A 25,177-nucleotide genomic window follows, 5' to 3' on the forward strand; every position below is an offset into this window, starting at 1 on the left:
GATCCATTTCAAAGAATATTACAAAACACACTATAACAAAATTTAATTGGGTAAGCTTTGAAGACATTCTGCTACACACAATTTGATTGAAAATATAAAATATCTAAAACGTATATAATTTACTCTTGTACACAGCAAACAAATATGAAAAGATATATAATACTTCAAATTTTTACCATTCTCATCCTTTTGCCTAGACAATGCTACAAAAATTGGCCAGAAGTAATGGCAACGTAAAGGCATTCCCTATGAAATAAAAACATTCCTGTAATATTATATTTTCACTAAAAGCAATAAATCTGCTTTATCAGTCATTTCAAACAAACCATGCATTTTGATATTTCAAATGATTTTACAAAAAATATAAAAAATATAGTTATTACTAATTCTTTCAGTCAGAAGCATCAATATAAAACATTTTTCAGGTTAAATAAAAAAATTAATCACAACCTCATTACATTAATGCTGTGTAGAAAGGAAACTACCAAAGAAGTATTGGAACATGCAAAGCCAAAAAGACAATTGATGGGTATATGTAGGAAACAAAAGATGCACTGTTTTGGACATGTAAATAGATCTGAAATAAAGTTGGCAGTAATCCTTAAGAATAAAAGTGAAAGAAGAAAACAGCAGGCAGACAGAAACTCAACTGGCTGTGTGACATCAGAAAATGTTTCAAAAATTAAAAGTCTGAATTGAGAAAGTTTGTGAAGGAATTGAGAAATAATTGTCATCATGAACTTAGAATTGTGGAGTACACTGATTGATCTAATTAATGCTAAGTTTTTAAACAGTAACACTAAGTTGTTTCTAAGAGATCAAGTATGGACTTAAATTTTTTTATAGCAACTTGAAAATATAATTTTTCTAAAAAAATAATTCCAAGTTTACTTATAAGCTTCAAGTGCAAAATAATATTACTTTACATGTTAGTGAAAATAAAGCTTTTTAATGTAACTTTATATTAGATATTCTGTACCTCTTTATGCAATTCATCAATGAACTGAAGAGCATGATCTGAAACAATAAATACAATACATGAGCATGATCTGAAACAATATGCATTAAATACATATACATCGAAAAAATACAACAATGTACCCATTGAACAAAACAACACACTTATTTGAAAATAAATAGCCTCAAAGAATGAGTCTTAACAAATAAACCAAAATCACAATTACATGAGGTATATGTATAAATCACATGGACAAAAATGAATATTTTTAAGGAATTAAATGTTATATTTCCTCATTAAAAATATTACATATATATATAGTCATAATAATAAGTCAATTATATCATAAAAGCTTACAAGCAATTATAGCAAACTTTACAAACAACAAACAATTAAGCTATTCACGATCAATAATATTATGCTTTTTCTGGAATAATTTCATCCTTAAAATGAATGACAAGCACACAAGTTGTTGAGTACCACAATAGTTTTGTAACACCTTCAAACAGACAATAGTTTTTTGTGTATTTATATACCAAGCAAAGATTATTGTGATGACAAGGTTAAAATATTCAATTTAACACTTTAACCACATATTTAAGTTTAAAAAATACAAGTCTCATTCTTTCATTAGTGCTCTACTATTCAAAATAAATTATTATATGCCTAGTTTTGTTACTTTATTATATAGCAAGTTATAGTAAGCTATAATATATTTTCATGTAAATGTTATTAAATTCTTTTAAGTTGTAATTTTCAGTTTATTATTTCACTTGTGTTGGATTTTACTAGAAATAATAATAATTGAACAGTATTATATTGGGACTTAACTGTTATTTTTTACACTCAGAACATGGCTTAAAAATTTTAACAGCACAGCTGAACTTAAGGTTCTCAACATTCATAATCTGACTTAAAAAAATGAAGAAATATGTTCAGCAAGTGCAAGTGATATTTAAACTTTCATCTGTAATTTTTCTGCTGTGATACAAAAATTCTTTAGAGAGAAGATTCAAACATATTAAATGTTTAGAGTTAATTACAGTATAAAAAAATAAATCAAGAAATACCCTTTTTTTGATAAACTAAAGCATTTTCAGTAGCTTTAAGCACTGGTGTTTCATTAAGTCCAGCCTTTTTCATGTCCTTACAGATTTCAAGGATCTTTGATGGAGCCTGCAGCAAGTGGAAATAATAATTCTTACAACAAAAATATTTCACACTTACTAGGGCAAATTTTTCTGTTCCTGAGTCATTGACTATCTTTAAATTATTATAAATGTTAAAAAAAACATTTTTATAGGGGAAGATTAACAATGAGGTCTGATTATAACATTTTTTTTTTAGTTTGCAAGCAAAGATTTCAATGACCAAAATTATAGTGATAGTAAAATAGTACATACCACTTCACACCGTACCATCTGTCGGATAAAAAAATTGCCTGCTGGAGCAAACTTTCCATCTGGCAAGGAAGTGCGTGGCATTGTCTTTAATAACTTGTATCCAGTATCTTCTTGTTGAATATTGACTAGTTTCAAAATAATATTGATGCAGTCCTGGTTGTACCCTGCTAATTTTCTAATTTTTCCTAATACCTAAAAACATATGATTTGTTATATATTTTTCTTGATTCAACCTAAACTAAATCTACAAAAAACAAAGAAACAAAAAACTGTTTTGTAAAAAACTTCACATTTTGAGTGAAAATATGTGATTTCTGTCCAGAGAAAAGCAGATATTTTAAATCAAATGTAAGCTGTCTGGAGACACATTAACGTTTCAAGTCAAGTGTCAGCTGTCTGGAAACATATCAGTATTCATAGCATATGTCAACTTTCAAAAAATTGATGGTATTTCAAATCAATTATTTACCAGAAAACTATTATCACTATTTAAACATCTCAGAAACAAGCACAGAATTTTCTGATGTACCTCATCAATATACATGCAATGTCCATTCACTGCTAGGGTGTACACAATATCTAAGATATCTCTGTCCATAAAATACACATCATTATTTTCAGCTTCTTGAAAAAATTTTCTCATTTCATCAATCTGGCCTTTTTCTGCATATCCACAAAGCAATGCACAATATGTATCACAACCAGGCTCCAACTGGGCATTTCTAAGGTAAAAAAATGTACAAAAAAATAAATTTTATTATTTCTAAAACAAAAAGCTTGTGAACTCTTTAAATTGTTGAATAAGAATTTCATTTAAATAAAACTGAGAAACCACGAGCTGATGTCATTAATTTATGAGAAAAATGTATTATAATAAGCAAAAGTATCACTATCTATATGCAACCATTTGGGTTATTAAAAACGTGCCTTACTAGCAAATGTTAGGTAGTTAAACCTTTCTCTCAACTGTTAGAGCAGACAATTAGCAAATCTAAGCCAGGAAAAATAAAACTTGTGAAAATAAATTTATTACTTTAAGACTACTAAAAGCTCTTTGTTTCTAATTTTCAGTGAGACTTGTGATATCAAATTATCAAGATAAACTCTGTAAGCATATGTTGAAAAATTAAGATGACTTTTAATCAAATCCTTGACAATACTTATAAATTGGTCATCATTGTATTTCACAAATTTAACCCTATTGCAACTAGTCATGGGTTAAAGGTCATATCATTTTAAGATTTTATATCTAAGTTTAATATCAAATTGTAGCATTTAATTTCAATGTTAGTGTTATATATTAGTTTATTTCTCAGTTCAAAAATAAATGTTAAAAGAAACAACCAAAATATCAATTTTTGTGTGTCACGTGGTATCTTGAATGAGCATTGGTTCAAATTACATGTTTGTGTCTATACTTTCATAAGAATTAGGAACTCAATTTACTGATATTGACAAACTTGAATATAAAATAATAGTCTTCCATCTTTTCTCCTTGCTGAGGAATCTTTCATATTCTGAAACACACAGTGACCCCACCAACCTCTTTCCATTTTTGGAAATACTTCTTTATATACATGTATCAGGTCATCCCTTAAGTAATATCCAATTTTAGGTTCAGAAAAAGAGAAAGATTTTAAATGCTTTTAATGTTATTTAATTAATAATGCATGTTCCATTATTATTAATTACTTCCTGCCAACAATTCACAAGCTTCTGAATACCACTTCTATAAAATTCTTGTAATTTGGGGAAAAGAATGTAGAGAATGTAGAGAAGGTAGTTTTGACATCTTCATGAGTTCCAAGCTCTTTTCCATCAAGATAGTTCTGCAAATTTTGGAATAGATTATAATCAGATGGGACAAGGTCTGGAGAATAAGGAGGATGTAGAAGTTTTTACCAGCCTAACTCTTCAATCATTTGCACATGTGATCCTTGCTTTATGGGGCAATGCATTATCCTGGTGTAACACAACACCTTTACAACTGATCAAAGCAGACCTCTTTTCTTTCAGTGCAACTTTGAAGTGCTCTAACTGTTGACAATAAAAGTCTGATGTAATCGTTACAATGAGTGGCAGCAACTCAAAGTGGATCACACCAACAAATTCCCACCAAATGCTTAACAAGACTTTCCTAGAATAGAGGTCCATTTCGGGCTGTACTTTAGCCAGTGTACCTGCACTGAGCCATTGTCTGCAGCACTTAATATCTTTATAAAATATCCATTTTTCATCTCCAGTCACTAACCTGTCCAAAAAAGGTGAGTTACATTCATGAGAGTGCAGAGAAATGCAAATGTCCACTCTTGCTGTAAAGTTGGCTTCTGTCAAATCATGGGGACCCATTTTCCAAGGTTTGACATCTTTCCAAGCTGTTGCAGATGACGGTGAACTGTTGAATGGGTTGAATTAAACTTCTGTGCTAGTTCTTCAACTGTTACAGCACAATCTTCATCAAGTGCAGCCAATAGCAAGTCATCATTAAACTCAACAGGATAACCTAAACATGGCACATCACTTAAGCTTTAGTCATCTGATCCGAACTTCTGAAACCACCTTCGATATTTTCTTTCATTACGAGACCTTGCACCATAAACACCTTGAATGTTTCATGTACTTTCTGCAACACTATTGTCTTTTTTAAACTCGTAAAGCATCATATGCCTAATGTGCTCCTCAGACACATCCATCTTCATTAGAGTTTATTTGATTAATGATCTGAAAAAGTGGAGTTAGGTTAGTTTCTTTTATTTGTCTGAACATTTTGTATAAATGTCCTACTACATATTTTAAGCATTAAAGCCTTCTACAAAGACAGAAATGATGATGTACTTTCTGTATTAAATTTTCAGACATTACTTATGGGATGACCTGATATTTCTGACTATTTCATGTGAACCATTCAAAAGTTCTGAATGTCCCTCTAGTGGCTTTCTCAGACATTTCGAAATATCATGATGTCAACTCTTTCTTTCATTCCAAGATTTCATGCTGATAAGTAGAGTGTTTAGTTGGCTTGAAATTTTGGAAAAATTTTGGTTGAAATACAGCTTATTTTCTAAGTCTAATAAATTATAATGGAATTCTATAGTAGTGATGTAGAAATTTCCTTTCAAGTCCCTCACATGCAAAATTTGAAAAGGCTTAGCAACCTACAAGCATCAAATGAGCGATAAGGTCATTGTAACTGCAAGATGTTCTTGTTTGTTATACTATTTTTATGCTGAAACACAGCTAAGATGGGTCATTTTGTGAAGGCCAGTATCATATCCTTGGATACAGTAATATGAGTGCATGTACCTTGTGTCATTACAACTTTTGTAATTTCAGCCAGGCTCAGCTGCAAGGTCATTATAATAAAAATAATATATAAATACACACACACAGATGGATAATGTTATGAGATTTAACCTACTCGGACTAAATATTTGTATTTTCATGTGGTTACAAGATCAGTCAAACTTATGTATCTCGTATAGTTAGTGTACAGAAATTATAAGACAAAATAGTTTTATTGAATACAAATGTTTGAAATTTATTTAGGAGGTTTCAGATTACATAAATAATATTTAAGATTTTTGGGATGAACAACAAGATCACTTTGTACTCAAACTAGTAACAAAACAGACTCAATATTTTCACAAAAAATCATCAGTAAATACCTCATTAAAAATCTGTTGTTGTTTTTGTGTGTACAAAATATTATAATCTTTATTAACAATCTATCAAAGTTTGTGAAGGTACATATACCACATTAAAAGTCATATTACAAATACAAAGTTGTGTGTGTGTTATACTAAGTTTATCATGAAATACATTAGTTATAAATAAGAGTTCTGAAAAAGATAAAAAATATTCAACACAATATGTATGACATAAGAACCGTTAACCCTTACTAGAGCAGTTACTTCATTTGTACAAAGAAAAAAACTACAAATGAGGTTCCAAAAACTTTCCCTTAAACTTACCTACAAAATAAAATTATAGCTGAAATACTAAGTTTTCAATATTTCTTTTGATCTATGTTTTTGTAATGTTAGTTTGAAGAAGATGATTATAAAAAAATTCAAAGATGCTAATCCTAATTTTCAATTGGTACAATGCAGATACTAAAATTTACCTTAAATAATAATAGGAAGGTATTTATAAACAGAAACAATTTTAATTTTTAGCAACATACTTTTCAAATTTTCCAGAATTACTAAGAAAAAACTTACCTCATTACTTCTAAAATATTCTTAGCATTTTCCATGTCACTGGAAAGAAATTCAACAGTTTATAACAAACATTAATAAATTTCCACATAAATACTTAAATCAGAATATATACTGAAGCTTACTGAGAAAACATTATCATATAAATCATTTAATTGTATGGAAAATCTTTCACATTTTTAACTGCAATAGTATAAATTATTATATATAACCAATGGAAAAAAATAATGAAAACAACTCATATTCTTTGTACAAAAACTTTTAATACTTCTCACATTTTAATCAAAATAACAACATAATTCCAAAAGATACAGTCAATAATGCTGTCTCTATTATAAAATTTATTAAAAGTTTACACTCATTTATAATGCATTACAACACACAAATATATATATATATATATATAAAATCTATCACTTCTAATATAACAAAAAAGGCTTCAGTAAAGGCTCATAATATGACAAAGCAATGAAATAGGATGAAAATGTAATTTTGGGAAAGTTAGCTGTTGTAGATGCTAGCAATACAGTTATGTACATCTTGATAAATGGTAATATGACCCAAAGTTATACATTATCACAAGTAAGGATTTTTTGTGAAAAGTACAACTGATGCTTGCAGAAAATGTCATGCAAACAAATTGTTGCTATTGTTTTACAGAGGATTTATAGCAGAAAAATAAAACTTACTGTACTTCCACTGATTTTTCCACCTAATGAAGTTAGTGATCTTGATCATTGCTATTTCTAACACTATTTAAGACAAAGATGTGTCACAGAATGTTTATATCTTCATTTATGTGATTGGTTTGCCCTATAATCTGGATTGATTGAAGATATTTCTAGCAACATTTAGATTTAGAGAAGTTTTAAGTGTCATAAACACTTTAACATCTTCATCTCTGTAACTGTTTCAGCCAGTAAAGGCAGTGAACTGAATGGCCATTATTCTAGCAGTTTTTAAAACTAAAGATGGTTTATATATCCACTGACATAACTTCAAAAGATGCTTCCCCTCCCAACATTAAAAGTATTATAGTCCCCTACCATTTGTTCCCCTTGTCACCATGTGGATGTCATTAGATGGTTGTCTTCTTCTCTGTGATTGTCTCACTCAGACAAGTTAGTGATCTAGCTTGGTAATATTTCTTGCAGTATTTAGATCTAGAAAATGTTTAAGTTATATCAATATCCCTGCAACTGTTTCAACCAGTAAAATTGGTGATCTAGACTAGTGCTATTTGTAGCAGTATTTAGATATAGAGAGGGTTTAAGTGTCACAGGATGATTACATATTTCTCTCTTTGATTGTTTCACTCAGTGAAGTTTGTGACTTCAGAATTCTCAGACTCAAATACGAGACAAATACAACAGAATGTGTTATGTATTTCTATCAATAGTACATGTCTTCAAATAAAAGTGTTTGCATATAACACCAGACTGTTTAGGTTTTAAAATGACACACCCAGATATGGTGTTACACGTGAAAAACAAGAATAACTATTATCGTGAGACATGTGCTGTGTATAAATGCAAAATGGTCTTTTAGAACAGCAGAAAGCATATACTAAAAGAAATGATATTCTAAGAACTGATGAGTGTAAGCACAGAATATTTCATATTTTAATTGCATTACCTATGACATATTCAGTGCCAACAAGGTCTGTTCTCAAATACTATGGCTCACTGAACTGGCTAAATAATAATGCATGTGGTAGTGGTCTAAATGATATACATTATATATCTCGTACATTTTGAAGGAAAGAAAATGTTAGCATGCAAACCATATTAAGTAATTATTATAAATTTTTTCATTGAGTGCTTTGGAAATAAGAATGTCAGGTAATGATAAATAACAGAATTACACATACAATTAAAAATAACACAATGCTAAAATCACCACATATAAATAGTTATTAAAACAGGAACTTGCCCTAATAAAGACAACATATGTTTTAATGTTCTATCAGATCATCTTCAGGAATAACAGCAAAGGTGTGTTTGGGACATATATTCACAATCATTTTCATTCCTATAATGCCATCTAGCCTTAAACTACCTAAAGTTACAAAACATCTATTCAGTACTTTATATTTTCTGCAGCTGGAACAGCTTCCTTGTTTCCCCCATTTGCAATAGGTTACAGGTCAAAGGCCATGTCATCATATTTGACGACTAGAATAAAAATTTTATTGAACCACTATTTTATAAATTTATGTCAGTGAGTTTCGAATCAAATTGTAGATTATAATTCAAACTTTAATACTATATATGAGTTAATTTCTTAAATTAAAAGTTCACATGAAAAACATATGCTTTCAGATATAGATTTTAGTGATCCCTGTGGTACGTTAAATGCAGCACTGTTTAAAATTAGATGTTTGTGATGTCAAAATACTAAGTCTATAGTATCAAACAAATTAGGAACTCAAATTACTACTGTTATCAAACTAGAATATAAAACAAAAACCTCATATTTCTTTTTCATTTTGCTGAGATATGGCTCATGTACTGAATCAAACAGTGGTCCCAACTCACCTCTTTCCATTTTTGGAAATGGTCCCTTATGTACACTTACTTCAATATACGATATGTGAACAACCAATCAAAAGCTTAGAATGTCCCACTAGTAGTTTTCTCAGCCATTGTAATGTTTGAAAAGGCTACCCTGTTCTTTCAATCCAAAATTTCATAGAGCTTAGTTGGGTCTTTAATCTGGTCGAGGTTTCATTTTTTTATTTATTTATAATCTAAATGCAACTTAGTTACTAAGTTTAATAAATTATAGTGGAATTCTATAGTATCAATGTAGATAACTATTTGCTTTACTTCTTGATTTATTGTTCTATATTTTAAGAAAAATAAGTTTAATAATTTATTTCTGAATAGTAATAATCTATATGCATATACATAATGTATAATAATTAAAATATGACTATATCACACAATACTAGTCCACTAAAACACATCCAAGAAAGGGAAGACTAACAGTCAGTTTTATATTACTGGATAGGTGATCTGAGAGCATGTACACTGCATCAATGTAAGTTATGTCTCTCATAAAATTATAAATAAAATTGTAAGTGCACATTTGGTAAGTACAAGGTGAACAGTATGCAAGACAGCTTTAAGCACCACACTTGTTAACCTGAGGATGACCTAGGAAGGTCGAAACATTGTTCTCTACTTTATTAGTAAAAGTGTTAATGTCCATACCATCCATTCCGAAAGTTTTTTTCTTTCTGAGAACAATCTTTTCATTTTATAATTATACTTTCTATTATTGGCAAAGCCCCTAAAACTATATATCTGCTGTTCTTACTTTTAAACTACTTGGCCAGAGGGAAGACATCGAATATCAGCCCTATACCACCCATAATTCAAGCTAAGAGATTGAATGCCACTCATGTAATGCTCCAACAACATAAGGTGTGGGGAATATTCAGTGATATCAAGCAGATTTCAACCTGACTTGACAGTTCTTAAATCCACAACTCTACTACAGGGGCGATCCACACCAACAATCAGTTCATTTGTTTGGGATAGAATATTTTAACAATTGCAAATGATGAAAATACATACTTGGCTCTGGCATGTCCAATGATTAGAGAGTTGAATACACTTTCATTAATAGGTAATTCTTCTTTCTTCATAAACTCCAAGACTTTCCTGTGATAATCATGGTGAAGTTTTTGTGAAATAAACTTACAAAAGATTAATAATTCTTATTTATTGTCTCTATAATTAATAAAGAATTATTTGTATCAAACAAACGTTTTTTAAAAATTACAACTAAAATATTTTTCAAATTTTATTCCATCAGAAATAGAAGATATTTCAGTCCCTTTTGAAATTTCATTAAATAACATTATTCAATATGAAATAATTCTGGAGGAGGTTAAACTTGCCTTGCTCCTTCTATATCTCCTTCTTGACAATACCTGGTTATCAAACGCTGATATGTAACCTGCAAAACAGTTAGAATTTCTAACATCAAATGAATACTGGAAACTATTAACACAAAGTATAGTCACCACTAGAACTGGCTCATATTAAAGTGGTATTCATTATCTAACAATCTCACTAAGTTTTTGGCATCATATTAACTCATTCTAGAATTTGTGAACAGAAAATACACATGTTCAATCTTGGTTATAACTAAACTGTTTATAAAATTCAATATAAGATAAAGTGATGACAAAAAGATTTTGCACTGGACAGTATTAGAATGTAGGTTTAACAGTGAAACAACAGTAAAGCAGTTTTTTCTGTATTCAAACACTATACATTACATATATGTAAAATGCTTAATCACTTAATTTGCTTCTAAATGAAATCCTAATAAACTAGTATCTTATCAATTCTAACACCATGCAATTTTTAAACAGTTTCAATGTGCATTGTGCCTGTGTTCAGAAAAACTTGTTAGTACATCCAAAGTACTTGTAGATTCAAAATCAATACAATTCTAATCTCATATTATGGATTAAAGATTATGATATTATATTCTTATAAATAATTAAAAAGACATTTGCTAATATTACGATAAAGGTATAACTGGGAATAAATAAGTGGAAACATTTTTACCCGATTAGGCTGAATTCCTTTGTTTTCCATTGTTTTCAGAAATCCAGTAGGAGAAAACTTGTATTCATTTTCCAAGTAAACCTTTAGAAGTGCATTGTAGTGACTGACATCCATTTGACAATCTAGACATTTAAAAAACTGCCTTATACATTCATACTTAAAATTAATACACTAGAAGCCATCCAGAAAATTATGATTTAACTCTATGATTATTTTTCTGAATATAATTGAAAGTTATGAATTTCCAACACTGAAAATGTATTTCCATTAGGTACTTAATTCTTCTCACACAAATAGCTATTGTTCAGTGCTGCCCTCTATTTGTAAAAAACTTCATATGCCACAAAGTTTTCACTCTGACACACCCCTTAATTCACATGGTTTAACTGATTTTTGTATGCCAACCACTATGTAACCAACCTCCACTTTGAGTTTAGGCAGCAACATAAGCACTGGTTGACAGCAGGAGAGAAAGTGTGGGAAGTACGAGTGGAAGTACCTGTTGGAAATGAATTTTCAGTGTAAGAAAATTATAACTTCTGCTAACATACATAGCTTGAATTCCACACTGAACAGCTAGAAAGATTTATGCAAAAGAGAAAGTAGAAGCATCCTTTAAAAATGTCCAAAGGACACCCTGATGAAGCTACCTTCTATCAAGAGGATTATACATGGGAGACCTCACCACTTCTGTACCTAATACACTGTTCACCCATATTTGGAAAAGGTGTGACAAATCTGATGGAAAAATTGAGGAGCACATCCCAATGGGAGGAAAAATGGTTGTACCATAATATATTATAATTGCAATCTCCCTAATTAACAAAATGTGGATAAAGTAAAGGATATGCTGCAAGGTGTAGAATGGCTATGGAACAATGTACCATACACAGAAAGTCAACTTCATACAAAACTCAACACCATCAGGAACCAACATCTATGCATGAGTAACACAAGGGCCATAACATTGGCAAGTCAACTGCAGCCAAAACCTCAACTCTTGGGAACTAACATCCATGCAGGGGTAGGACAAGAATCATAACATTGGTAAATCATCTTTATTGGAAGGCTGGATGAGAGATTCCAATCACCACAACATAAGAACATATACTGACTGATTAAGCTCTAAATCCAAAATTCATCTACTAGGAGCGACTTCCACATGGGGGTAGAATGACAGATTCCAATCATTACAACAGCACACTCCAAAGCTAAAACATCCCCTCAGACAAACCCTTGCAAAGATATTGTGTCCATTTAAAGGACATATCATCTACACCACCAGAACACCACTACCCTACTCTCATCTCAACTGAGTCTTTTTCATGGAACACTCCATCTCTAGTTTATATAATTGTAATGAACAGTGTGCAGTGTGGCCATGAAAATTATGAAAGTCAAGTTAACATGTCTTTACAGTGCAGGTTTTATTACAATTCTGTGTGACTGAACTATACCAGGACAGGCATCATTCCTCACAGAGCGGGATTCTTGTCAGAACATGGAACAAACCCCTGAAAAATAAATATATAACAAATGTAAGAAAATTTGTCTGGTTAAAGTCTCAGTGAATGGCAACAGGTGAAAGAAACAGCCCAACCAAAGCATATAATGGGAGATGAGAGTACAAAGTATGGGCTTACTGCTCAATAGATGAAGTAACTCCAATAGAAGTCAGGGTTGAGATGCAGGTAAAAGGTAAGGTGTCTGAAAGGAGTGAAGACACCAGGAAGAAATTGTTTGTAACTAAGCACAAAGGGCTATTTGTGCTCTGCCCAATGCAGGTATCAAAACCCAGTTTTTAGCATTGCAAGTCCACAAACATACTGCTGTGCCACTGGGATGCAGTTACAGGAAGAAAGAGACAAGGAATAAAAGACCAGTTGAATTCCAAGCCAAATTAATGGTTAACGGAAGAAAAAAAAATCACAAACAGAAGAATGGTGCAAGAGAGTGAAACTGTTGGAAATGGAATCAATGGAAAAAAAGCCTTGAAAGCAATGAATCAACTCAAAACATGTACAGCACAGAGATCATCTGAATCTAACCAAGAATAAAGGTGGAAGATTGCAAGAAACATAAATGATAAAAGAAAAAATAAGAATGTATACCATAAGCATTTTCACTCTTGCAGAAATTGTCCAACCAGTTGTGATCAAAGACTACATGTTAAAACAGGAAAAAAACAAGAAGTGATTGAGGTGGGATCAATTGTTTCAGAACTCCAATCATCATTGAGCATACATAAAGAATGGAGAATGTCCTTAAGATCAGACAGGTAAAAGACAGGACATGGATATGAAACACAAATAAAGATGGAAATAACTCAAAAAGAAACAAAAGAACAATAAAAAAAAACACAGCAGCACTTCAGATACCCCACATTATACTAAATGTACAGAACCAGTGGAGAAAAAAAGCCAGGCACAAGTCCCAATTAGAAGTGGATAGTAAACAAACAGTAAAAGACAGTGTCCCACCTTGGAAGATCCCAAAAACAAAGAAGCCATACATGGAGAGAAAGAACTGAAGATGGCAAATGCCCCAATATTGGGAGGAAAGAGGAACTGGTATCTCACAAAAATTCCTTAGATATAGGTGGAATGTCTAAAAAAGGAGGTGTACAACATATATTTCCTGTGGGAGAGTCAGTAAGATAAGATGAACTGACAAACTGTGGGGTATAAAACAAACAAGATTAACAGAGACTTCCCTCACCCCCATACAGGTGATAGAGATTCTAAGTACATAGAATTAAAAGGAAAATACGTGTGGTGGTAAGGCAAATTGAACCAAAATCTGTGGAGGACAAAATATGCAAGAAACCTCTCCCAAAGCAGAAACAAAAATGCTCATCATAAATACAGTATTTAGAAAAGGATGGGAATATTATACTGTGAAACATGTCAAACAAATATCATGTGGAGGAAAACTGAGAAAATCTAGGTTGTGTGAAATGGTTCCAGCAGTTGTAAGAAGGTGAGCAGTATCAAGAGAAGGTAGGGAAGCCCTAGACACCAGGATCTCTCACAAACTAAATTACTTGTAAGAATAAAAAATTATAAAGAATTATGAAAATGATACAGTCAAAATAATGCAACTTCATGTTAGTGTGTGGAGAAATAATCAAACATACTGTTTGTGATTAAGCACAAAGCTGCACAATGGGCTGTGTGTTCTGCCCACCATAGGTATCAAAACCTGGTTTCTAGCACTGTTAAGACCATAAACATACCACTTGGCCACTGATGGGCAACATGTATGTTGAATAAAAGATATTTAACATAATCTACACATAAGATGAACTTTATTTAAACATAACAGACACATGCTGAGCCTAATTGAACTGTGCACAACAAAGTATATCACCAAGCTCCAATTTACAAACCCTAACTTAACAATAATGTGTACAATACTGAGAGAAATTAGTGGACCCTACCTCCACACAGAGTATAAAAAATAAATAATAACAAAAAAGAAATACTTTATATTGTAAAATTAAGAGCATACTGACAATAATATATGTATGAGATGTGATGTTTTGAAGAAAAACAATATGGTTAACCAAATTTATAATGTACTACTAAGATGAATTATAGATAATCCTAAAATAGCAATGGCCCATGTTAAGCATAATCTAACACTGCAGGACAAAGGATACAACTAAGCTCTAATTTCAAATCTGAAGCTAAGTATTGACCAATCTAACTAAACTGATGTTCTTGAACCCAAATACCTACAGTTAATATTAGGTTGTTCAGAAATAAAATGTCAGAATTCTCACAATGACATTTAGAAGCTGAATATTGAGTAAGGTATCATTGATTAGTTTAATACAATGTTTGTCCTTTACAAGGTGTTTTTATTGTCTGCTGTTTCAACTCTACTCAAAGTAAATTTTGCAACCTCCAAGACAGCATGGACAAGAAGGACTTTCATCTGATTTTCCTCTACAACTTAAAACTTGGAAACAGGGTTTAAAATTATGCAAAACACCAACCAGGTATTTGACCATGGATCTGTTACAGAACTTACAGTTCAAAGTTGGTTCCAAAGTTTTCTACATGGAAATAAAAGTTTTGAAGATGTCATTAGATGAAAACACAATAAGGGAAGCAGTTGAAACAGACCTTAGCACAACAGTACGCGAGCTTGCTGAAAAGCTAGGCACAAGCAAATCAAACATTGTCAACTACCCAAGTGCAATTGGAAAGAAGAAAAAGTTTGATAAGTGGATTCCACATGACACTCCAAAAATTGAACAAATTAGGAATTGAGGTTCTGCCTCATCCACCTCATTCCCCAGACCTTTCCCCTACAGATTTTCATTTTTTCAAACACTTTGACAAATTTTTGAACAATAAATGCATTAAAACCAGGCAGCTGGAGAAGCTTTCTTGGAGTTCATTGACCATATAAACTCTGATTTCCCCTACAAAAGAGGCATAAAAGGCATCATTACACATTTGCAAAAGTGTGTTGAAGCAAATGGTGCTTTGATTAAAGCAGTGGTTCCCACCCAGATTGCAAGATAGTGTTCCAGGGGGTGCGAGATAACATTTGTTTTGGCCACCTTCACCTTTATTCTTAAATAAATAATTACTGTGAAGTGTGTGAGAACATATTAAAATTTTATAGGGGTGTGGGGCATAAAAAAGGTTGGGAACCACTGGATTAAAACATGTTTTACAATATTGGTTTATACTTTTCCAAACTTCGCAGTTCAAAAATTACATTTATTTCTGGACAACCTAATAATATTAACAGTAGAATTTGAAAAATCCTAACAGCAAAGTCAGCAGACCATATTTCAAAATATGTGAGCCTCCAAACTCAAAACAAGGACTGATAAAAGTCAGCTCTTTGAACAATCAACTTTTCTACAAAGTAAAGCTGATAATTTCCATATTCATAGATATTTCTGAAATGGTAACTCAAAATCTGGAATTCATAAATTTAAGCCAAATAACTAAACACAACCACGTTAGCAGTAATAAATAAAAAGTAGAAATAATTCATAATGAAATACTGAGTTCTGTAACTGGATAGAAAAAAATCAAATAATTCCATTTTTAAATATGCTACAAATATCACTATTGCATGATAAATAATAAACTTGTTCAGAAAAACTGATATGAAGATTAAAAAAAACAACATGGAGAGAGCACAAATTAAATGTTTGAACATGAGGACTGCCAAGTGAGAAGTAACAGTTTGGAAGAACAGCTCAGGAGGAGTCAAGTGGGTGTATGGCACCACTATTGGTGGAGGTTTTGTCCCATGATAATTTGCATAAAAATCAATTAAAATATGTGAATTGAAAGGTACATAGGAGTGAAAAGTTTGCAGTATGAAAAAACAACTTTTGCAAACAGAGAGCAGCAGTGAATGAGGGAAGTGAGCGGAAGTGAGGTAACTTGTCATGAAATTAACATTACTAAACATTTAAAAAGTTTACCAATATTATTATTGTACTGAAAATCTTAACAAGATATTTTAATACAAAAAGTGAAACACTAAAAAATATATAATAAATAGTAACAATATTTTCAAAAGAAAATGTTCATTTCTTAAAACTTGTTTCAATGCAGTGAACATAGTTTACACAACATAAGGACAAATAGTTCATTTTATTATAAAATCTAGCTTTGAAGCTACTTCACACTCACTCAGTTCAACTAATTTGTTCCAGATTTCATTTACAAGCTTAGTACGTGCTTCTGGTAGTTCATCTGGCAGCAACGAACCACAGCATCGAATCAACAGTAAACTCTGTGTGCTACTTGATGTTCCTAAAAGACAAAGCACTTATTATATGTAACTCTATGAAACTTACAGCACAGTCTTTATTTTCATTAGTAAAACAACTTGCATAACAGGAAGTTTCAACAATGCTAAAAAGTGCAAACATGTTGCAATTTTAAGATTTTCAATTCATTTTTAGTACATGGTAAAAAATGTGCTATTGGGTGCATGAGGAAAACGTAGAACACTGAACTCTGAAACCATCTTAACTTTGTACACTTTTCAGAAGATAGACATCACCTAAAGATTTTCAGGATTTAGACATTATGGAAACATGTTCAGAAAATTGACATTGTATAATTATTTTATTACAAGTTACAGTTTTTACAGTAAGGAAGAATATTTTTAAAACAGGTACAATGTTTCAATTATTGGTGCAATCCTTCAAGTACACAAGTTCTAGTGGTAAAGAATATTATTTTGTATTTAAATCAACAATGTATTTGAATCTCAGAACTGACAGTAGTTACTTACACATGCAAATCAATCCATGTGCATTAACAGAGCATTTATGATTGAACAGGGAAAAAAACAAAGAAAAGTATATAAATATGAAAATATGCAAAATATTCACACAAGGTTTGGAATGTCTGAGGATATAATGATCAATAACATATAGAAATACACTTGAGTATTTGTTAATTCTAGGAAAATTTATTTTATTAATAAGACTTCACTGGTTCTTCTGTTAATGCAAAGTTCATGTTTTAGTGTAATGATATTCTATGCAGAAAAACTGCAGTTGTTTTTGCTCATGTTTCCATACTTGGAAATAGGGGGGTTTTGGTGTTCTTTTAATCTAACGTTTAAGTTACATTCTGTTTCACCCATTAACAATGCTGAGCAACTGCTATTTTAATTTGTGAATGTTTCCTAATGAGGTGGGTTTGTTATATAATTTTCTTTATGTGCATTTAATTTTAATTCCAGGAATGAAAAAGAATCTAGTCATTACATTAAATTTATATTTACATGCTAGCCTTTTCCAAATTTCTGATAGAGGTATGTTAAACATTTTTTACATATGGGATAGTACAAGCAATTAGGCTTTCTTTCTTGATGATGAGAATTTCACTTGAAATAAAAATGCATCTCAGAACGACTGGTATGGGTATTAACACTTTTATTGATAAGCAGAGAACAATGTTTCGACCTTCATAGGTCATCTTCAGTTTAACAAAAAGAGAGTTTGCAACTATTAATTGAGTGATTTTGAGTTTGCTTATTTATTAAACATGTACTGTTTGTCTTTTTTAATAATTAGTTTAACTAATGTAGTAGGGGATTAATTTATTTCAGTAAAACAATGAGTATGAGTTAAGTGTGCAACTTGTAATATTTTCTGTGATATATACAGTGTATACTAAATTTAGGATGGTTTTTAAGAATGCCTAGCTTCTGGTGGATTACATGACTGGAAAACCAGTTTAAGTAATTTTTGATGTATGCATTTTTTTCTATGAATTTTAGTGGTGAAGCCTTGAGGAGTTTGTGTGATGTTAGCAATTAAAAAATTCATTGCATAGTTGGTTTCATTTTCAACTGTGAATTATATGCCTTTGTGCAGATTATGTGTTGAAGGAACTTTGTTTGTACATCTTGTCAGTTAAAGCCCAAAAATGTAATTGTATTTATAGGCTAAAATGCAAACTCTCATAAGGAAGAGACTATGACATATTGTTTTATATGATAAAAAAAAGAGAGTGGCCAGAGTACTTAATAATGGATTTTTCATTGCAAGTCCATATAACTGAAAGTATGAATATCTGTATTGAAAGTAAATAAATGTACTAGTTATAACATTTTGATTAAATGTGAATATCTTATACTGATTCTTTTTTGGGGGCCTTGTGAAATATTTTTTTCCAGTAAGTGGCCTTATGGTAAGGGGTTTAAAAAATGGGTTTACAACAAAGCTAGACATAATAACTGTCAAAATTATGCAATTTTTTTAATTGGGTGCTTATTTTGAAAACATGAGGGCCCAAAACCCAGTTGAAGGATCTATCAAGGTTTAAAGAGTTATAAGTTACAATTGTATGTATGGGTTTTGTGGACTTTTTTGTTGTATTTGATTCATTTGTATGCAAAAAACAAAAATTAAGCAGTTTAAAATTAACAGTTTTTTTTTTATTTTAGTAGTATCTTGACTAGATTGCTCAAATTTGTTGTACATTGGTTCAAGGCAGTATTTGATTGAGCAAGTTTAGATGTATCATTCAATACATTTACCATTAAGGTGTTATACTGCTTAGTTGGTAAAATCCTGACAGTTTCCCTTTACCAGCTCTCTTGATGAGAATGACTTCATTGTTTCTATGAAGTTTTAGGCATTTTCTTTCTGCTGATGTCAAATTTTGTTTTATAGACTTATTTTTACTTAGTATTTAAACCAGACAGGATTATTCTTGAAGTCTTGGACTTAGGATTAGTTGCTGTTGATTGTATTATTCCTGTCTGCAAAGGTGTTATATGTTAATTTCAAAATCCAGTTGAACTATTAATCAAGATTGTAGTAATAATAATTTAAAAATATTCTTCCTTATTGTAAAAGCTGAATGTGTTTCAAAATAGTACTTATAATCAGTAAATAAACTCTAAATGAAACAATTAATTGTATAAACATGTTCAGAAGACTGACCCTATAAAAACAATGTCCAAGAAATGAATATTGTATATACCAGAAATACCACATCTTTAAATGGTGTCCACCTGCAACTTTTTTTTTTTTTTTAACCACCAAAATGCAAATAATTAGTATGTTGGCCAGTAGTGGGATCAGCATTAATTTTAGCATGTAATTTATAATGTGGGGTAAGACAGATAAACTCACTCCTGGGGCCAACATTAATTTTAAAATGATTCATAATCAATGTGTGAGCCAGAAAAACTCAGTCATTTGGTAAGAATTAACTTTAACATGTGATACATAATGGATGTTGGCCATATAAACTCAGTTGAAGGGCCAACATTAACTGCAACATGTAAATCATTATGAGGGTATGGGCCAATTAAACACACTCATGGAGCAAGATACTGGCTGACAGTTGGAACATACTGACCTAAACTTTAAAATCATTCTATATTTTCAAAATCCTAGTACCTTGAACATAGTAACTTTAGAGAATGGCTAACTGTAAATACAGGTTTAGTTAAGCTGAAGCTATTACAAATTATTGCCAATGCATTGTTACAGTACCAACATAAAACATTATACCTACCTATATGTTTTATTTCAGCAAAAATATCTTCTACATCTTTTCTCGCTATTCGTCCCAGCTTCCGTACATCAAGGTCAAGCCTATAAAGGGCTTTGTCAAGAGAATGAAGTCTTGCTTGTGGTGACAATCTTTCTTCTTCTGTTGTAGTTTCATGCTGTACTCTCCCTAATGTTGCCAGAAACCTGCAGTTGAAGTGTACAATTAATCTCTCTTTCTCAATATGTTCAAAAAATGAAATGTTTTGTACACTAAGCAAATGGATGACATCCATCAAGATATTTTCACTCTGAAGTTGTAATAAAGCAACTCTTAAACCTATATCCTTCAACTTCCAGTTAGTGGACCAAAACTGACTACTCTGAGGTAGATCCATGGAGTGTAAAATACTACAGATGTAAGTAACTTACAAGCATGTTTTCTTGCGGTTTCATATTACAATTGCAAAATATTTATACCCACCTTATTCATGGAAGTTATTTTTTAATGGGAGGGAGCTCCATTTGACCCACTGATTGCTGATTCACCATACAGTATATGATCCACCTCAGGCATTTGAATTCTAATTTGCCTTACATGATGTAGACTTGAAAAATATTGAAGTAATACTTATCTTCTCCAAAAGAATATTATAACTTTATGTTTAGCTGTACCTGTAGTAAAAAAAATTTTAAAAGCTTCCAATCTCAACTAAACTGAATAATATAATTGTAAACTTTAGAATTTGTTAGATAATGTAGAACACTAAAGCCAACACCTTCAGTTATTTCTGATGGAAATTAGTGTTTCCACTTATTATTTTTATCAATTATTCCAACTATCCCAAGTAACCAAAATATTGCTATTATGATCTTTCATTATTATTTTCAATTAATTCAGTTAAAGTTGTTCAGCTTAATGAATTTGTATTCAAGTCTGATGATTCATTATGAAATTATACCAATCACTCTACTTCCATTTTTGATACTGTAATTAATATTCTTATTCTCTAAAGAAAATGTCAAAGTTTGAACCAGAAGTCTATAGAATACTTTATCTTACCTAATCTTGCTTTTCTAATGATTGAGAAAGTAGTTATTTTAGCTAAAGAGGACATCATATTAAGTTCACATTAAGTTCAGAATATTTGGGAATGTTAAGGAATGAGAGAATTTTCAAAATACCTTGAACAATGATTAGGCAAGCCAGTTAATTGGCTAAGTAAGCTTGTAGTGGAACAACAGAGCACTAAAACAACCTTTTTCATTTTAACTAGTGGAGTGAATCAGTCAATCTGTTTACATTTTTGGATCTGTGTTATCATGCATACTAAGTTACTTTGAACAGGTTAAGTTAGGCCTACAACAGGTTACAAAGTATAAAAGGCTATAATGCAATAAAAAAAAAAAAGATTAATTTGTTATTGATATGTGGATTAGGTATTCAGTTATTTTCACCAGAAAATTTAAAAGAAACCAACAACAACAAAACAATTTTACAAAGAAATAATAACTCTTATGGGAGATATTTCCTTAAGGGTTTTGAAGGAGGTTAAGAACAACATGTGTGAACTACTACTTAGTATTTTTTCTAAGTCTTTGAATAGTGAGCATGTTCAAGAATATTAAATTTTGAATAGTGTTATCCTTCTTTTCAAGAGAAGTGATAGCCCCAGCAATTATATGCCGAATAATATTAATATTACATCAATGAGGAAAAAACATTTTTGAAAGTTTAGTAAAAGATACTTTGACAAATATAATTTATTGAAATATTAAGCATGGCTTTACTGAGGGAAAATCTTGCCTTAATAATCCTTTCACATTCTTTGAAGAACCTACTACTTATGTAGACAAGGACATAGATGTATATTTCAGGTATCTGGATTTTCAGAAAGTTTTAACAAAGTGACACACATTGGAATTTTTTAAAATTATTGTGAGGCATAAGTTGACTTACTGGATAAAAAAAGAGAGAGAAAGAGAGACTGGAAAGTAGAAAACAGAAAATTGTTAAAAAGAAACAGTTAAGCTAAACTAGAAAAAAAATGTCTTATTCTGATTTATCTGTATCTTGAGCAATCCAAGTATGGTGCTACTACTATTGGCAGGGCAAACAGTTTTAGGTTTTATCTAAAGACATGCTGAATACAAGACTTAAAGATGTCAGAATTTTATTGTATAGGTTCCTGGTTGGATCAGATTTGGCATACTTGTTTTCAATCAAGTCTTGGGCTCCTTACCATAAGGGCACTGAACTTCTAGAAAGGATTTACAAGAGACCCACTAGAATGAAAAGACTATCATACAATAATTAGTTAAGCACTTTGAAACAATTTTATCTTTCAAAAAGAAGGTTACAAGGAATCTGACTGAGGTGCTTATGACTGTTAAGAGAATTGACATTTTTTTATTGTTTTGGATTAAAATGGCAGGACTAAAACTATGGGGCATAAATGTAAATTTTGGCAAAAGTTCAAGTCATCTTTAGTTCAGGGTAATAGTCTATAGTAGTTGGTCTTTAGAATGAACTATCTTCATATTTTGTGCAGGCAATAAAAGTAGGTGGGTTTAAAGAAAGAATGAATAAATATTTAAATGATAACAGCTGGCTTCAATTTTATGTTTTTAGTTTAGTAGATAAGTCCATTGTTTTACTTAAATTTTATATGTTAAGCAAACTGGTCAACGTACAACAGGGTGAAGTTTTACAATAACTTACATTTTACACAACATTCATTTATTTTGAATAATAAATAACACAGCATATTTTAAGTTTAAATATAAAATTACATAGTTTAAAGTATAAAAAGGGACAATCCAACGTTGGTAACTTATTATTAACTTTATAATAATTAATATAAAACTTTATCACTACAAAATAGTACACTTCCAAATACAAGTTAAAAATTACGATATAGTCATAGTATACACCGAATGTTACTATACTATTATTTGAAAATTACCTGTTTGTGTTCCAAAATGGGATATAAACATCGCCTTTGACCAGATTTTCATAAAAACATCTTTTTATGTCACCGAAATTCGTTCTATAAGTAAAAGAACGAATTCCACTAATGCGGGTAACACTATTAAATACATGCCTAAATCGCAAAAAAGACGCCATTACTTCCTCACTCTGAGTAGCACATGGAAAATAATTATTATTCACCGTGTCAATTGCGTTGCACAAAACGGAGACCGTACGCTGAACCTTACTATTAGTACGACAAGAATTTCCCAAAGAACTACATTTTATGCCTTTTTGACATTTATTATTTTTACTAACGCCAAGCGTGTTAAGGCATGCGACTGGTAATCCAAGGGTCGCGGGTTCGCGCCCGCGTCGCGCTAAAACATGCTCGCCCTCCCAGCCGTGGGGGCGTATAATGTGACGGTCAATCCCACTATTCGTTGGTAAAAGAGTAGCCCAAGAGTTGGCGGTGGGTGGTGATGACTAGCTGCCTTCCCTCTAGTCTTACACTGCTAAATTAGGGACGGCTGGCACAGATAGCCCTCGAGTAGCTTTGTGCGAAATTCCGAAACAAACAAACAAAGTAAATTTGAATTCTGAATTTGACAGAATTTAAACTGGAAACAGTATGGATATTTTACAACAAAGTGAAAAATCACAAATCAGTCTTTTAATTCTCGAAACACAGGCAAAGTTACAAGAAAAATGACGAATGAAAGTCTTCAGTGATTGAGAGACATAGACCAGTCCAGTGGTTGATCTGTTGGTATAAAAATCTATCTATAGAGTTGTCCCAGTCTGAGAGAGTATAACATTACTTTATGGATTAAATAATGCCATTTTTCTTAATGTGCATGTGTTATCTTTAACACTAATTGTCATTCCAATCAAAAAATAATATGTTATATCCTTAAACTGTTATTTTGTCCACCAGTGTAAACGATTGCCTTTTATCTTTACAAAGTGTATTCTACTTGACTAGACATTATGCTTATATTATAATAAGTCGTCAAACAATGATTTATAAGTATAATGAAGTGAATTATTTTTTGACAATATATTACATGTTACAGAAGAACATGGTCTGTTGCCTTTAGACCAATGTTTTGTCAAAACATGTAATATGTTCTTCCCAAACTAAATCACTTCATAATGCTTTTAAATTGTTGTTTGCGAACTTATTATTAAGTGTATAATATTTTATAGTAATCTGTCTCACGAGAAAGCTTATGTGATACCAGAGAGGAGATAACACAAAACATTACATAGCTAGAGGGATATAAAGCTGTGCTTGATACACATTATTTTGTGGAAACCACACATACAGATCTAGAAAGCGTATTTGCAAAAAGTTTTAAAATCTTACGTGGACTTGAAAGTTTGATCATACTAACTAAAATATATAAGACGTATATCATACACTTTTGCATGTCACAACTGATAATTTCAAAGACTTCAAATTATAGAAATAAAATGCTGTCAAATGTACTTGAAATTAGGTAAAATGAAAAGTAAAGCTGTCTAAAACCAAACTACTTAGTATGAACGGATGGCAAAAAAATGCAGATGCACCGCGGTAAGATCTGAGAGTACAAAAAAATGTTGAGATTAATCTTTAAAGCTAATCATAGCTATGACAACTACTAATTTCATCTTTCCATAACTATTGGTTTGGTTTTAATTTCGCGCTCAGCTACGCGAGAGCTATATGAGTTAGCCGTCCCTAATTCAGACTAGAGAGAAGGCAGCTAGTCATCACCACCAACCGCCAAATCTTGGGCTATTCTTTTACCAACCAATAATTATTGCACAATATAGATTTGTTTATGTATCTTAGCGCAGCGTGGCCAGGTTGGTTAAGGCACTCGACTCGTAATCTGAGGGTCGCGGTTTCGAATTCCCATCGCAACAAACACGCTTGCCCTTTCAGCCGTGTGAACGTTGTAAAGTAACGGTCAATCCCACTATTCGTTGGTAAAATAGTAGCCCAAGAGTTGGCGTTGGGTAGTGATGACTAGTTGCCTTCCCTCTAGTCTTA

The 25,177-nt window shown here is 31.4% G+C and overlaps 1 protein-coding gene across 2 annotated transcripts in view; it reads right to left on the minus strand.

Annotated features, from left to right (window-relative positions):
* Window positions 1-23,548, minus strand: part of bsf (bicoid stability factor) — a 93,733-nt gene extending 70,185 nt beyond the window's left edge. The window contains exons 1-12 of one of the 2 annotated variants that reach the window (XR_013027294.1): window positions 23,132-23,547; window positions 20,191-20,372; window positions 16,834-16,956; window positions 11,165-11,286; window positions 10,486-10,544; window positions 10,160-10,246; window positions 6,582-6,620; window positions 2,891-3,083; window positions 2,362-2,553; window positions 2,029-2,134; window positions 980-1,017; window positions 177-246 (exon numbers count right to left, since the gene is read on the minus strand). Coding sequence is in view for 1 of the 2 variants with exons in the window: in XM_076497973.1 (XP_076354088.1) it covers window positions 177-246; window positions 980-1,017; window positions 2,029-2,134; window positions 2,362-2,553; window positions 2,891-3,083; window positions 6,582-6,620; window positions 10,160-10,246; window positions 10,486-10,544; window positions 11,165-11,286; window positions 16,834-16,956; window positions 20,191-20,372; window positions 23,132-23,292 (1,372 nt within the window). In the remaining variant the exon portion in view is untranslated. Of the gene's footprint in view, window positions 1-176; window positions 247-979; window positions 1,018-2,028; window positions 2,135-2,361; window positions 2,554-2,890; window positions 3,084-6,581; window positions 6,621-10,159; window positions 10,247-10,485; window positions 10,545-11,164; window positions 11,287-16,833; window positions 16,957-20,190; window positions 20,373-23,131 lie in introns of both variants that reach the window. The other variant, XM_076497973.1, reaches the window with a different exon arrangement.
* Between the last annotated feature and the right edge of the window lie 1,629 nt (window positions 23,549-25,177).

This window comes from Tachypleus tridentatus, chromosome 4, assembly GCF_004210375.1.
Source record: "Tachypleus tridentatus isolate NWPU-2018 chromosome 4, ASM421037v1, whole genome shotgun sequence".
Classification (NCBI taxonomy): Eukaryota; Metazoa; Arthropoda; class Merostomata; order Xiphosura; family Limulidae; genus Tachypleus; species Tachypleus tridentatus.